Here is a 12,406-nt window from a genome sequence, read left to right as displayed (position 1 = left end):
GTAATTTGTGAAGTTTTCATTATATTTTTATTTTCTCTCTACACTTCCAGATCAGGCGAGGTGCAGATTATGAAAGAATCCCGGACAGACATTATCTTTTACAGACACATTGGAAAAACCGTAATAACTCATTGTGATGATACCGTGTGTGATCCGCGGCTACAGCCCAGAATTCTGATATGATGACATCAGCTGCAGTCACTGTAAAATCAAGATAATTAGCGTCAAAATAAACTGAATTACCATAAGTTTCTTTGGCTTCAAGAATATCACAGTCACCTTATTTTTTATTTTTTTTTTTTACTGACAGGGCAAAAAAGTTCCTTATTTTTATGGACTGTCCTGACATTTCTGGACGGTTTTTGCACCTTGTCGACGACACTGTGCCCTACCAAAGACTGAGTCACACAAGTTACACAACGCCCATCACATGATGAACTTCTGTCAAAACAACTCATCCGTCCATCCAGGCTTCCGTAGTTACTGGGCACATGGGTGTACAAAGATGGCCGATAGTCCCGCCTTCTTCTGGTTGACAGCTGGTGCAGCCAATGAGTGATCCGCGCTGCGAGGAAGCTTGCGGTCTCCAGGGTAACGGAGAGGAAGTGACGTAATTTCCGGATGTCTGGAGCTACAGGCGGGTTCAGGTGAGCAGTATCGGGTGTAGTCGTGTGATATCGGGATATTACAGGGTGAGGGGATTATTGGGGGTCCGGAGAGGTGACAACACCCCGGGAATGCGCCCTGTGTGGGGCGGGGCCTCATGTTATGGCTGACGGTGATCTCTGTGCAGGCAGTGCTGAGGGTTGTATCCTGACAGCAGACCGCTGACTTCTGTAACTTCACCATAGTCTTTGTGACAATACTCTCAGTCCCTCTGCTTGCTGTCAGTGAATGGGACACATGTAAACTGCACAGGTCTCACAGCTGAGGGTTCGGTACTGTTGTCTCCAGTCTGGACAAACCTTCATTTACATGAATTATTAACAATCTCTCCGGCCGTAATGGGAACGTCGTCCGCCGGTGTCCGGCCCCAGTAATGGCCGATAATGGCTCCTTCTTCCATTCACTGACTTCTATCCGCCTCGTCCAGAGAAGCATTATTGACATTAGTCAATGTTCTGCCCTAATAATGGGGGGAACCTTCAGGGGGCGGCCGCCGGGCTCGCAGGAGACGCTGATGTTATATCCAACATAAAGCACTAACTGTCCCATAAGAGCCGGAAGTGAAAAGTAAAAATACCTAAAAAATTAAATAAATAAATATAAGTCTGAATTGCCCAATTTACCCCATTTTTCCAAATATATATATTCTATTTTTAACCATTAGTTTGATTTACCGCATTTTTCCAATTAAAAAATAAAACCACATATTCAGTCCTGCGCTGCTGTAAAAGTCCCATCTGTGAAAATATAAAGTTATTTAACCCATTAGGTAAATATCATAAAAAGGAAAAAAAAAATAATGAAACACCAGAATTGGCATATTTGAAAAAAATTGCAATAAAAATTGATCTAACATCAAATGCACACAGAAATTGAACCAATAAAAACTTCAGCTCATCACAGAAAAATAAATGAAAATAACAAAAAGTGCGAGACTTAGAAAAGGCCGGCACAAACCACATTTATTTTTTCTTTTACAAAGTTTTTATAACTTTTTATTTATCTTGTTTTGCGCCAAAATCTAAAAAAACAAACCCTGGTATTGCCGTCATTGTAATGACCTGAAGGATCCTGCTGCCATGTTGTGTTTACCACACGATAAATGCTGGGAAAACAAACCCCCTCCCCCCCAAAAAAAAACAATCTCGGAATTTTTTTTCCCCCAGAATTTCTCCACAGTTGGAATTTTTTTCCCGCTTTTTGGCACATTATGTTGTAAATTGAATGACGTCACTCAAAACTGCAACTCGTTAGTAATGTGTATGTGACGAAGGGGGAAAAAAATAAACAAAAATGTAAATGTTCCACGTGCTGAAGGGATTGAGACAGACAGATGTAGGCGGACGCTGCGTGTCAGCGAATAGAAGCCGGTAAATGTCAGCGGACGGCACCACGTCCCGTGTGGATGAGCTGCAGACACAATATTACACTGTATCGGTGGAGGGAATGGTGCATGGGGAAAGTGACATCTTGACACTGCGGAGCCTAGGAAGTGACAGGTGCCAAAAAGCTGCCGGGCACAGGATACTGACTGCAGCAGAGGACCGCACCACAATTTGCTCTTTTTTTTCTTGCCCCTTTTGCATGCTTTACTTTTGTTTTGCACCCATGGGGGTTAATTTCTCCCAATCGTTGTCCTCAGTGCCTCTCACCTAGCGCCAAAAACTGGCTCTATACAGGATGTCATTGTTCAGTATTTGGGGGTTATTTCGACTCTGGGTGGTAAAATGTAAAGATGTGGCCCCCACTGGACAACCCCTGCTTATAAGGAAGCCTCCGACAAGCCACAAAATCCGTCAGCAGGAGCAACCAGTGATCAGAGGAAGCTGGAGGCTCCAAATCTGAAACTCCTGGATCCATGGCTGCGCTGTCCTGCCCCTCTCTGGCTAGCATAGGGGGTAACGTCTCTTTACTTTCCATTGGAGCATAGATTCCATAGTGTCTCTACCCGTGATCACATTTTCTTTGCAGGGATGTCCGCCGTTCTCTTCTGCTTCCTTTATCATGTTGTTTCTTTTCTTTACTTCCAGACGGTTTTTACTACTTTGGAAACTACCGCCATGGAGTTCCCAGACCTGGGGAAGCATTGTTCAGAGCCAACCTGCAAGCAGCTGGGTAAGCTGAAAATCGGAGACGGTGACCATGGAATAGAAGTAATAATTGGACCTTATCTATGTCTTCTCATCCCGCAGACTTTCTACCTCTCAAATGTGACGCCTGTGAGCAAATCTTCTGCAAAGACCACATAACGTACGCCCTCCATAACTGCAGCTCGGCGTACAAGAAGGTATCATCCCGGGATAATCCACCCTGTAGATCATGGACGTCTCCTGTGTGGTCGTTTTATCACCTCTGCTGTCTTTCAGGACGTGCAGGTCCCGGTTTGCCCCCTCTGTAACATCCCAATCCCTGTGAAGAGAGGTCAGACTCCGGACATCGTGGTTGGGGAACACATTGATCGTGACTGCAAGTCCGACCCAGCTCAGCAGAAGCGCAAGGTGAGGAGAAGCTGGATCTCTGCAGGAAGGAGAAATGTTAATGTTTATGATCAGTTGGGGGTCCTCCCTTAGGATGGGCCCACCACTCCCTAGTGCGTTAAATGGGACTGTGCTGCAATACCAGAAATGACCTGCTGACTAGAGTGGAGCTGCCTCCTACCTGCTGGAATCCCCAGCGCCTGTTCCGATCGTCATCACTGTGGCGTCATGTACACATGACTCTGCGGCCTGCTAATCTGAACAGACGCATAGGATGCCGACAGGTAGGGGCTGTTCTGAGGGCTCCCGTCTGGCAGCCACGGACTACCGACGTGTCCTCGGGACCAGGGTCCTGCGAAGCGATTCTCATATGTCCACCTTTATCCCTTGCATAACATAGCCGACAGCCTTCTTGTCCTTCCTCATGATTACATCCATGACCGGAGACTTCTCTGTCCATATTCAGATATTCACTAATAAATGCGGGAAGCCAGGCTGTCGGCAGAAAGAGCTAATGAAAGTGATCTGTGAAGACTGCCATGGGAACTTCTGCCTCAAGCACAGACATCCGCTGGACCATGAGTGCAAAGGCCAAAGCGCCCCCATCTCCCGGGCAGGGTGAGTCCGCACTGGGCTGAATGTGCATGCACAGAAATGTATCGTGAGGCTCAAAGAAGCAGTCTGTCCATCTGTAAAACGGGATTCCTTGATTAATTAGTGGTCTAAGCATTAGGACTAGTGATGAGTGAACGTGCTCGGATAAGGTGTTATCTGAGCATGCTTGGGTGCGAAGTTTCCTTGGCTTGCTCTAATACTATGTACGAGTCCCCGCAGCTGCATGTCTCACGGCTGTCCTAACAAACAGGCAATTCCTGCATTTGTTGCGGCTGTCGAACAGCCACGAAACATGCAGCTGTGGCATCTCTAACATATTATTCGAGCACGCCTAAGTCACTCCCTTAGCACCCGAGCATGTTCAGATAACACCTTATCCAAGCACGCTCGCTCATCACCACTAATTGGGATCTGTGTCTCCATGCACTGCTGTAAATCCAAGAAGATGCCTGTCGTAATCCTAGGAAAGTATGGAGTCTTGTGGAAAAAGATGAATAACTTTCTTTACTGTCCATCAAGGGTACCTATCATCTCCGGCATATCATTCATGTGACCACTGCAGGCAATCACAGGCCTGACTCGCTGCTGGTGACTTACTACAGTGATCACTTGAATGATGTCGATACTTTATCAATGCAGAAAGCAAGTAGATGCCGGCTAGGACAACTGAGACGGTGGCATCGGAGAGGGAGGGGATGCAGTCCATTTTACCCATTCCTATCACACATTCTGGATGCTTTCTAATTCCCTTAAAGGGGTTGTCTCAACTTCTTAAATGTCTTAAATTGCAAAAGTGTTTGTAAAAACAAACAAATTAGCAATTTACCTCTTTAAAAAAAAATAAAATAATTTTATGGTTTACTGATCATTGCCTTGGTTACCAGCCACTGCTACAGTATATGAGAGGTGGTCAGTTTCCTAGGCAAGGAGTGCTGCTTTTACAAGCTCTTTGCTGTAGAGCTTGTAACTTCTGCTGTGTTGATAGCTGGATCCCTCCATTGCCCCTGCGCTCTTCAGGTGCTGTCGCTGCTTTCTGCATGGGATACTGCACATGTCGGTCCAGCGGTGCACTGTGGGTTTGAACTGTCAATCATCAGAAGTTTCCCTCTCCTGCTGTAAAACAGGTCTGAGGGCGCAGTGCACTGCTGTAGACAGAGCATGAGACAAACCCTTTAATGGCAGAGAGTAAGATAAATCTTCTGCTGTTTCTCAGGCATGCCGCTCTGCTCAGGTCTCAGGCCTCTTCTTCCAAAGCCCCAGCATCGTCTACTCACACGGTGGCCAGGCCGGCGCCTCAGCCGCAGCACAGCAGGTGGGGGACTGACGGGGGGTATGGGGTGATGTATTTTTGCATTAATTAAATTGCTTCCGTTTTAATCTCTTGTTCTGTGTTTGCAGGGCAAGCGTTCCTAGTCCCAATCCCCCTGCCGCAGCCGCTCTGCAGAATGGATTAGTAAGTGTTCTGCTTTTCCAGATGGTCGTATCATGTAACGACCAGAACCCAGCAGCATAAAGCATAAATGCACACTAGGATGCGCCAGTTCTCTAGTACAAAGCACCATTCCGCTGATCCCTTCATGCAATCCCTACATGCAACACTAGGGGGCAATCTATGTGCAATTCCTTCATAGAGTTCTGTGTACACATCGCCCTCTAGTGGTAGCACCAGATTAGGTTTTTACTTGCTGCCTGTGCTCTTTTCCTATGACTTTGTATGGAAATTAGGCTCTAATTTATTTATGCTGCTGGTTCTTGTAGCAATAAGTGCATTTTAAAGGGGTCTTCTGGGATTTTATAACCGGCAAAGTGATAATATAATTATAACTCAGATTCTCTGTCCTTGCTGAGCTGCTCATCCCATGCTCCCTGTCCATTACATGCTAACGCAGCCAATCACTGGCCTCGGCAGTGACGCTGGTCTGTACGGAACATGACCACCGAGGCCAGGGACTGGCAAGGGATATTATCAGTGAGTTGTGGCTAATGTATTATCACACTTTATAAAGTCTCTCCCCAAAAATTCCCTTTAAAATTCTTGTAGCGTTGACTGTCGATTGGGGCTTTTTGAGTTTAATGATTTATTGCACAGCTTCGTCCAATTTCTGACTTCATCTCCTTCTCTCAGACAGAAGAAGAGGCGTTACAGAGGGCTTTGGAAATGTCGCTTGCAGAATCGGCACAGAATGCAACTCCGCAGCACAAGTAGAGTGATTTATACTTACCCGAGAAATCTTCTTTTTTTCACTGGTTGCTTGGTGTTTAATAACCTTCTGTCCTGTGGAAATTCTCTGTGCATGCGACTTCTGCCGTGCTCATCAACCAATCTGAGCCGGCAGAGCTGCAGTGTAAAGCAGGGTGGCATATCAGCCGTCTGAGCCACGTGGTGTGTTTTCAGATTATTTTTTTTCTTGCGATTTAGACTACCATGCATCGAATTACAAAGCAGCCATCACTGAAGAATGATCATCAAGGTGGCAAAGGCTTAAAGGAGTTTTCCAAAATAAAAAAAACAAAACAGGACAGATAGGTTTCAAAAAACGGCACCACACCTGTCCACAGGTTGTTTATGGTACTGCAACAAGGCTCCAGTGAAGTGAATGGAGCTGAGCTAAAATACAAGACGCTCAATGGACAGGTGAGGTGCTGTTCTGGAGGAACGCTGCCATGTTTTTCTAATGCTGCACATCCCCTTTAAATACGATTCCACTGCAAAGCTCCGTTCTCGCTGATAGGTGTAGCATATTTCGTAGTAGGTCTATTTCTTTCAGTGATACATTATTCATAAGCCATCAGTGTCAAGTGGGGTCCGCCTGGCCTTGCATTGGTTGTGGGGGAGCGCTGCTGCCGTTGCATCGCTGCTTACACCCGTACTACGTGCATGTAGCAGAGGCAGTGATGGGTGTCACAGCACAAGCAGTAAAGAAGCCATAGACCCTAGAAACATTTGATCTGAATGATGGCGGTCCCATAAAACCCCCCTCTAGGTCAATTTCTCTTGGTGGGCAATTTGCGCTACGTTGATGACACTGTACCCTAATGGGATCTATTGCTTCAGTAACTTAGTGTTGTGTTGTCCCTCAGTTCTCAGGAAGAGGAGGATTTGGCTCTGGCCCGAGCGCTGTCAGCCAGCGAGGAGGAGTACAGACGGCAGCAGCAGCAGGCGGTGAGTAGAAACCCGCAAGGGTCATCATCACACACTGCGATGTATAGACCTAACACGGCATGCTGCTGTGTGCAGGGCAATGCATGGCGCCATTCAGCACGGAGTGACGCTTATATCACTGGGACTCATTATTTGTAGTTTACGGGACTTGTCCCATTATGAACATGATATGCCATAAATCTCCAAAAGAGAATACCCCTTTTATGATATTTAACCCCTTCATGACCTGGCTATTTTCCGTTTTTCCAAGAGCCCATAACATTTTGATGTTTTATTTTTCCAGCCACGTAGCCGTATTAGGGCTTGTGTTTTTGAGGGATGATTTGTAATTTTCAATGACACCATTCATTCTGCCACATAGTGTAACTGGAAAAAAGTAATACAAATTTCTAGTGCGGTGAAATTGGGGGAAAAAAGTAAAATTCCACAACTGTTTTTTGAGGTTTTTATTTATCTTGTTCACTATATGGGAAAAATGATCTGGCAATCTGATTCCCCAGGTCAGTACAAGTACGCAGATAGCAAGCATGCATAGTTGTTGTTGTTTTTTTTTTATTATGTAAGTGGTGAAAAAAAATTCATAAATTTGTAAAAATAAATAAATATTAATTTTTTTTGCTTATTTTGTCATTTTTCGAGACCCATAGCGTTTTTATTTGTTGGGATCTGGGGCTGGGTGAGGACTTATTTTTTGTGCCCTGAATTGACTTTTTTTTTTTTTTCTTCTTTTAATGCCATTTTGGGGAAGATACGATGTTGTGATTAACTTTTATTGCAATGTTGTGGCGACCAACAAACAAACGTAATTCTGGCATTTTGATTTTTATTTTTTTTTTCTGCTCATTACGCCGTTTACTGATCAGATTAATTTTATATTTTGATAGATCAGACATTTCTGAACACAGCAATGCCAAATATATGTGGGTTTTGTATGTAAAGACGGGTGATTTGAACATTTGTGGATTTTTATTTTTTTTTTGCTGTATTTTTAATTTAATGAGTCACTTAGGAGACTTGAAGCTGCGCTCGTCCGATCGCCTGTGCTATACATAACAGTCCTTAAATCAGCCACCAAGTGCAGAGAAAGATTCTGGCTCAGCGTGTGTGCCCGCATCAAAGGCACGGACGCGGTCAATTACGTAAATATACGTCAACAGTCGTGAAGGGGTTAAAGGAAATGAAATGAAAACACCTTTTACCATTTTATATATTTTTTTCATCCATGTAAAAATAAATGAACATTTCACATGTATTCTACTGCCTGACTAAGATAGGCAGCTGTCATCATCCCTCCAGTATAGCGTGCCGTGGTGATGACGCAGGGGACATGCAGATAATCGCTGGAGGTGACCGCAGCGAGGCATCCTGTGTGCCATCATCCTCCATACATAATCATCATTGCTTTGCTCCCAGCTAGTATAATGTGCATATAGTCGCTCACCGCACAATGTACAAGGTACCAATAGACCAACACTCCTCAGAAGTAAAAAGAAACCAATTCCAGTGAAAGAAAAACATTATTTCCCAAATATTTTTCCCTTCAGCGCTCTGACCGCCACACTTAGGATTTTGTGTGCCGCGTAGCACAGGTAAGTGGAACAATATATATATATATATATTATATACAGACGGCGTGTTAGCCTATTGTACCTTGTATGTTCTCTGTTGGTTTCCTGCTGTCATTTCTGCTGAACCTCTGACACTCGGCTGATATAAAACTAAATAAATCTGTAATGTCTGAATTCAGGGGCAGACGAGTCGCAATGCCAAACAGAGCACCTGCAATATGTGCTAGCGCCACACGGACCACCCGTGACCCAGCACACGGACCACCGGGGACCGAGCACAGGGACTGCGAGCAGAATCATGGCCCAATCAGCGCCTCTCTATTTCTCCGGGACGGCAGACATGGACCGCGTTTTGCATGCGACTACTTCTTTATGGAATCGTTATAATTGGGGGGGTTTCGACCTTCACAGGTGGACACCAGATGCTTAAAGACTACATGGGACCCTCTATCTGGCCAAGGGCTGCCCTCAGGTTTCTCCTTGGGGGGAATTTCCAGTCTACTGCCAGGTATTTGAGATATCATGAGGGAAACTGATCCAAACTAATGTAGAGGAAAAATTAAAGGGATGTTCCCACATCAGAAAGTAGTGGCATATACCATCGCTGGATGATCGGGGGATCTGATCCTGAGAATGAAGGGGCTTCAGAACAGTCCCTAAGGCGGGTTTTCCTTGAACAATCCTGGCGTTACCCTATTATCTTAAATGGGACCAGTCGTAGGACCGCACTGAGCCCAGTGGCTGGGGACCCATGCTGTTCTGGGGAAAATTGCCATGGGGACTCGGCTCTGGTGTACTTAATATGGACACTAAAATACAGCTGTGTCTGTGGGTTATGAATCTGCACAAAAATCTGCCACATCTGAACATGAACCCGGGCGTACAGCACCATTCATCAGAGTTACTCTTGAAGAAGGTATAAAATTTGCAGAAGCAGAACGTCTATGTCCATCGTTCAGTTTCATTAATTCCAAAGAAATTACTCAATAAGTCACTTTTAATTCTGTTTCTCTCTTTCACATTTACACTTTTTCCATTCCTGGTACTTAGAGGAACACTCGAGGCACAGGATAACCCCGTGTAATGTCTAGGCAGGTTCTGCGTGGGTGGGGTCCTTGTGCCCTGCTCCGCCCCTGCACTGGACATGACACCGGTACCTGTTTTATCCTGAGTGTTCCTTTAATACACCCCGTCATATAATAGCCTGAAAACTACAAGTATCAACATGCTTTACATTTACAGGACATATTGAGAGTTGTAGGTAAACATCTCATTTCTGCTGTGCCTAGAAATCTACGTGGTGCTATGATTTTTTTTATTTATTTTTTAGAAATGCAGATTTTTTTTTTCTTAACTGGCAAAAAGATGGGAGAGGGGTGAGGAATTAAAGGGATTCTCCTGTCTCTTGTAAATAAAAGCTCTACAAACTCCCATCCTGGGTCTGGTCGTGTTCTCACAGCTGCAGTTTGTTGCTGGCAATCCCCCGTGAGCACAATACAGCAGCACAAACCTCCTTTCTGTCCTAATGGCGCTTACCTACGCTGATACATTGTAACAAACCGCAGCTGTGTGAGAATAGGCGGCTAGGATAGATTTTTTACTGGCGCTGATTAAGCTTTATTGACAGAAGACTGGACAATTCCATCATACACGGAGGACGTACACTTTACCGCCTTGTCCTGCGGATCGTGAAATCCCTTTTATATGCCTCTCCCATTTGTTCTGTTCATCTGGATGTGATCGACATGTAAATCTGAGTAATCGCAGATATTTTATTTTACTTGTACTCCTCAGAAATGACAGCAGAGTTGTGATTTCTTTTTGGTTCTGACTTTGCATCTTTCCGCACCCGCTGCTGGTTCAGTGTCTGTACAGGGAGGGGAGGGATGTAGTGGGCACTGACTGCGCCGCACGTGAAGCTGAAGACTAAAAGCTGTGGCCTATCAATCCGATTGGGGTACAAGAGAGCAGCTTTCCCAGATCATACAGCAAATGGGTTACCTTTTAGCAATTGGGCCCATCATGTGGAGATTTGCGGGACATAAGGACTTGGGCACCACTCCCAATGTGGAAGCGAGCGGCTCTGGACGGTGCCAGACAGCCCCTCTAATGCTCAGTTGTCCTCTGGAGATCTGTATAAGATCTGAGAAATGTCTCGTCTTCGTACCTCTGCTACATTTTTCGAATGATGGGGAAGATTTCCTAATTGATCTAAAACAAGTCTGTGCAGCACAGAGAGGCAGTGTATTCTACAGCACCTAGAACTACATGTAGTAATGAAACCGACAAAAAAAAAGTCCCGTGATCGCTCGGCATCCAAAACGTAGACACTTTTTACAGAAGAATGCGCGCTGATATCATGGCTTCACAACAGTGGTAGGGCCGCAGACCGGAGCCCGTCATCATGAGCCCTCATCATCGTTTCTGCCCATGTAGTCTCCATTCTCACTGCTCTGGCAGTGTCTGTTACTCTGGTCTATGTATAATGGTTACTTTATATCACAGGGGCAGATGTCTTCTACTGCCTGTAATATATGTATTTATGAGGATTTATCGGAGATTTTTCATGTTCACAAGTGGCGAAACCATTTACAACATGGGTCCGTTTTGAGATTAGACGTTACCCAGTCTGGCTTTTAGGTAGCAGGAGGCTGATAGCGATCACACATGTGGGTTTTTAACACCTCTATCTTATTCCTGTGGCCACCATAGTTTTACAAAAAAAGTCTGATTAATAGAGCAACGATGAATGGCTATTGTGAGTCGTGGCCGACCTCCTGTACTTCACCAGTTGGACCTTGGGCCGAAGATTAGAATAATCGGAGACACTTGTTAAACTCTGTCTGACAAACGCGAGTAGTTATTAGGCAGTTTATCTGTAGCAACCAGACTTCCTCACATGACTGTTAAATTCACAGCTGGTCCTATCCTGCACTACTAATCTGATTTTTTTTCTTTAAAAATGTAATAAAAAAACTTCATTAAAGGGGTTTTCCGGGTTGAAAATGTGTTGCTGCAATCTCTCTGTGTGACCGCAGATTGCCAAATCCTGACTGTATGCAAAATGATCACTGTCAGGATTACGCTCAGTTATCAGCTTGAGTGCACATCGCTTGTCCGGGTCACGTGCCGATGAGCTTTACAACTATTTCTCTCAATATAACACTGAAAGAAGAAGGAAAAGTTGCTCATCTGCACATGACCGCAACTATACAACAATGTGGCATCAGGGCGGTGAGCTTATTGCGCACTGTCAGGATTCAAACTGTAGTCGCATCGAGCGACTGCGAAAATGTTTACTTTGTGAACAGAAATCTCTTTAAGCCTGAATTATGGCCGCGGTTCAGCTGAAGTCTCTCTGTAATTCCCATGAAACGTTGTTTCCTCAGGTTGTAAAAGTGCCGAGAGGCGCAGGGTGTGTTCATACTGTGACAATTTGTAATGTTCGGAGGAAAAACTTTCTGAGACAGAAGTCGGCTCCTCCGGTTATTATTCTAATTTATAAACCAAATAAATGATGAATGTTCATGTAAAACTTTTTTTCGTGTCTTTCTTCATAATTTAAATATTATTAAAGTAATAATTGGACGTGATGGCGTCCAGCAAATGTGAAGAGTTGTGTACCGTATATTACATTATGTGGGTCTGCCAAGAAGGGGGGAACAGTCCTGAAGGTGGAATGGGAGGAAAAGTATCCACAAAAACTAATTACATTAAGAGATATCGCTACTGTCGATGGGGATTACAATCGTGATATACAAACAGGAATGGTGGATTCCAATGCGCTGCTGATTCCAAGATCCGAAGACAAAATGATTAAATCGAAAGGTTATTTATTGTCGGTGACTCCTTCCTCAGGACGACCACTATTGATGGGGATGGTCGTACATACCTGCACTCTGCTCGTAGAGTATTTG

General features: G+C 44.7%; 1 protein-coding gene across 5 annotated transcripts; it reads left to right on the top strand.

The window, feature by feature from the left end:
* The first annotated feature begins 509 nt into the window (after positions 1 to 509).
* Positions 510 to 12,020, top strand: ZFAND2B (zinc finger AN1-type containing 2B). 5 transcript variants are annotated; one of them, XR_013217853.1, is made up of 11 exons: positions 510 to 647; positions 2,697 to 2,781; positions 2,859 to 2,953; positions 3,033 to 3,164; positions 3,610 to 3,761; positions 4,972 to 5,070; positions 5,157 to 5,211; positions 5,884 to 5,960; positions 6,840 to 6,921; positions 8,669 to 10,148; positions 10,620 to 12,020. XR_013217853.1 is itself a non-coding variant. In XM_077273108.1 (11 exons), exons 2-10 carry the CDS (start codon positions 2,727 to 2,729, stop codon positions 8,484 to 8,486), a joined length of 768 nt encoding a protein of 255 aa, XP_077129223.1. In that variant the 5' UTR covers positions 510 to 647; positions 2,697 to 2,726; the 3' UTR covers positions 8,487 to 8,510; positions 8,669 to 8,802. The 5 variants fall into 5 exon arrangements, 4 of the variants coding, with proteins under 4 accessions (XP_077129223.1, XP_077129220.1, XP_077129224.1 ...); XM_077273108.1 differs by lacking the exon at positions 10,620 to 12,020 and adding an exon at positions 8,466 to 8,510 and having other exon boundaries at positions 8,669 to 8,802; XM_077273105.1 differs by having other exon boundaries at positions 8,669 to 12,020.
* Positions 12,021 to 12,406: the final 386 nt, after the last annotated feature.

Source organism: Ranitomeya variabilis, chromosome 7 (assembly GCF_051348905.1).
Source record: "Ranitomeya variabilis isolate aRanVar5 chromosome 7, aRanVar5.hap1, whole genome shotgun sequence".
NCBI lineage: Eukaryota > Metazoa > Chordata > Amphibia > Anura > Dendrobatidae > Ranitomeya > Ranitomeya variabilis.
Note: the sequence above shows the minus strand (reverse complement) of the source record. Positions and strands in the feature narration are given on the sequence as shown.

What these genes read in the sequence shown, in the direction of transcription:
- ZFAND2B (XM_077273105.1), top strand. Translation starts at nt 2,727, where the DNA reads ATGGAGTTCCCAGACCTGGGGAAGCATTGTTCAGAGCCAACCTGCAAG. An exon ending in GCCAACCTGCAAGCAGCTGG is followed by an intron (nt 2,782 to 2,858) that starts GTAAGCTGAAAA and finishes CTCATCCCGCAG; the next exon opens with ACTTTCTACCTCTCAAATGT. An exon ending in CCTCAGCCGCAGCACAGCAG is followed by an intron (nt 5,071 to 5,156) that starts GTGGGGGACTGA and finishes CTGTGTTTGCAG; the next exon opens with GGCAAGCGTTCCTAGTCCCA.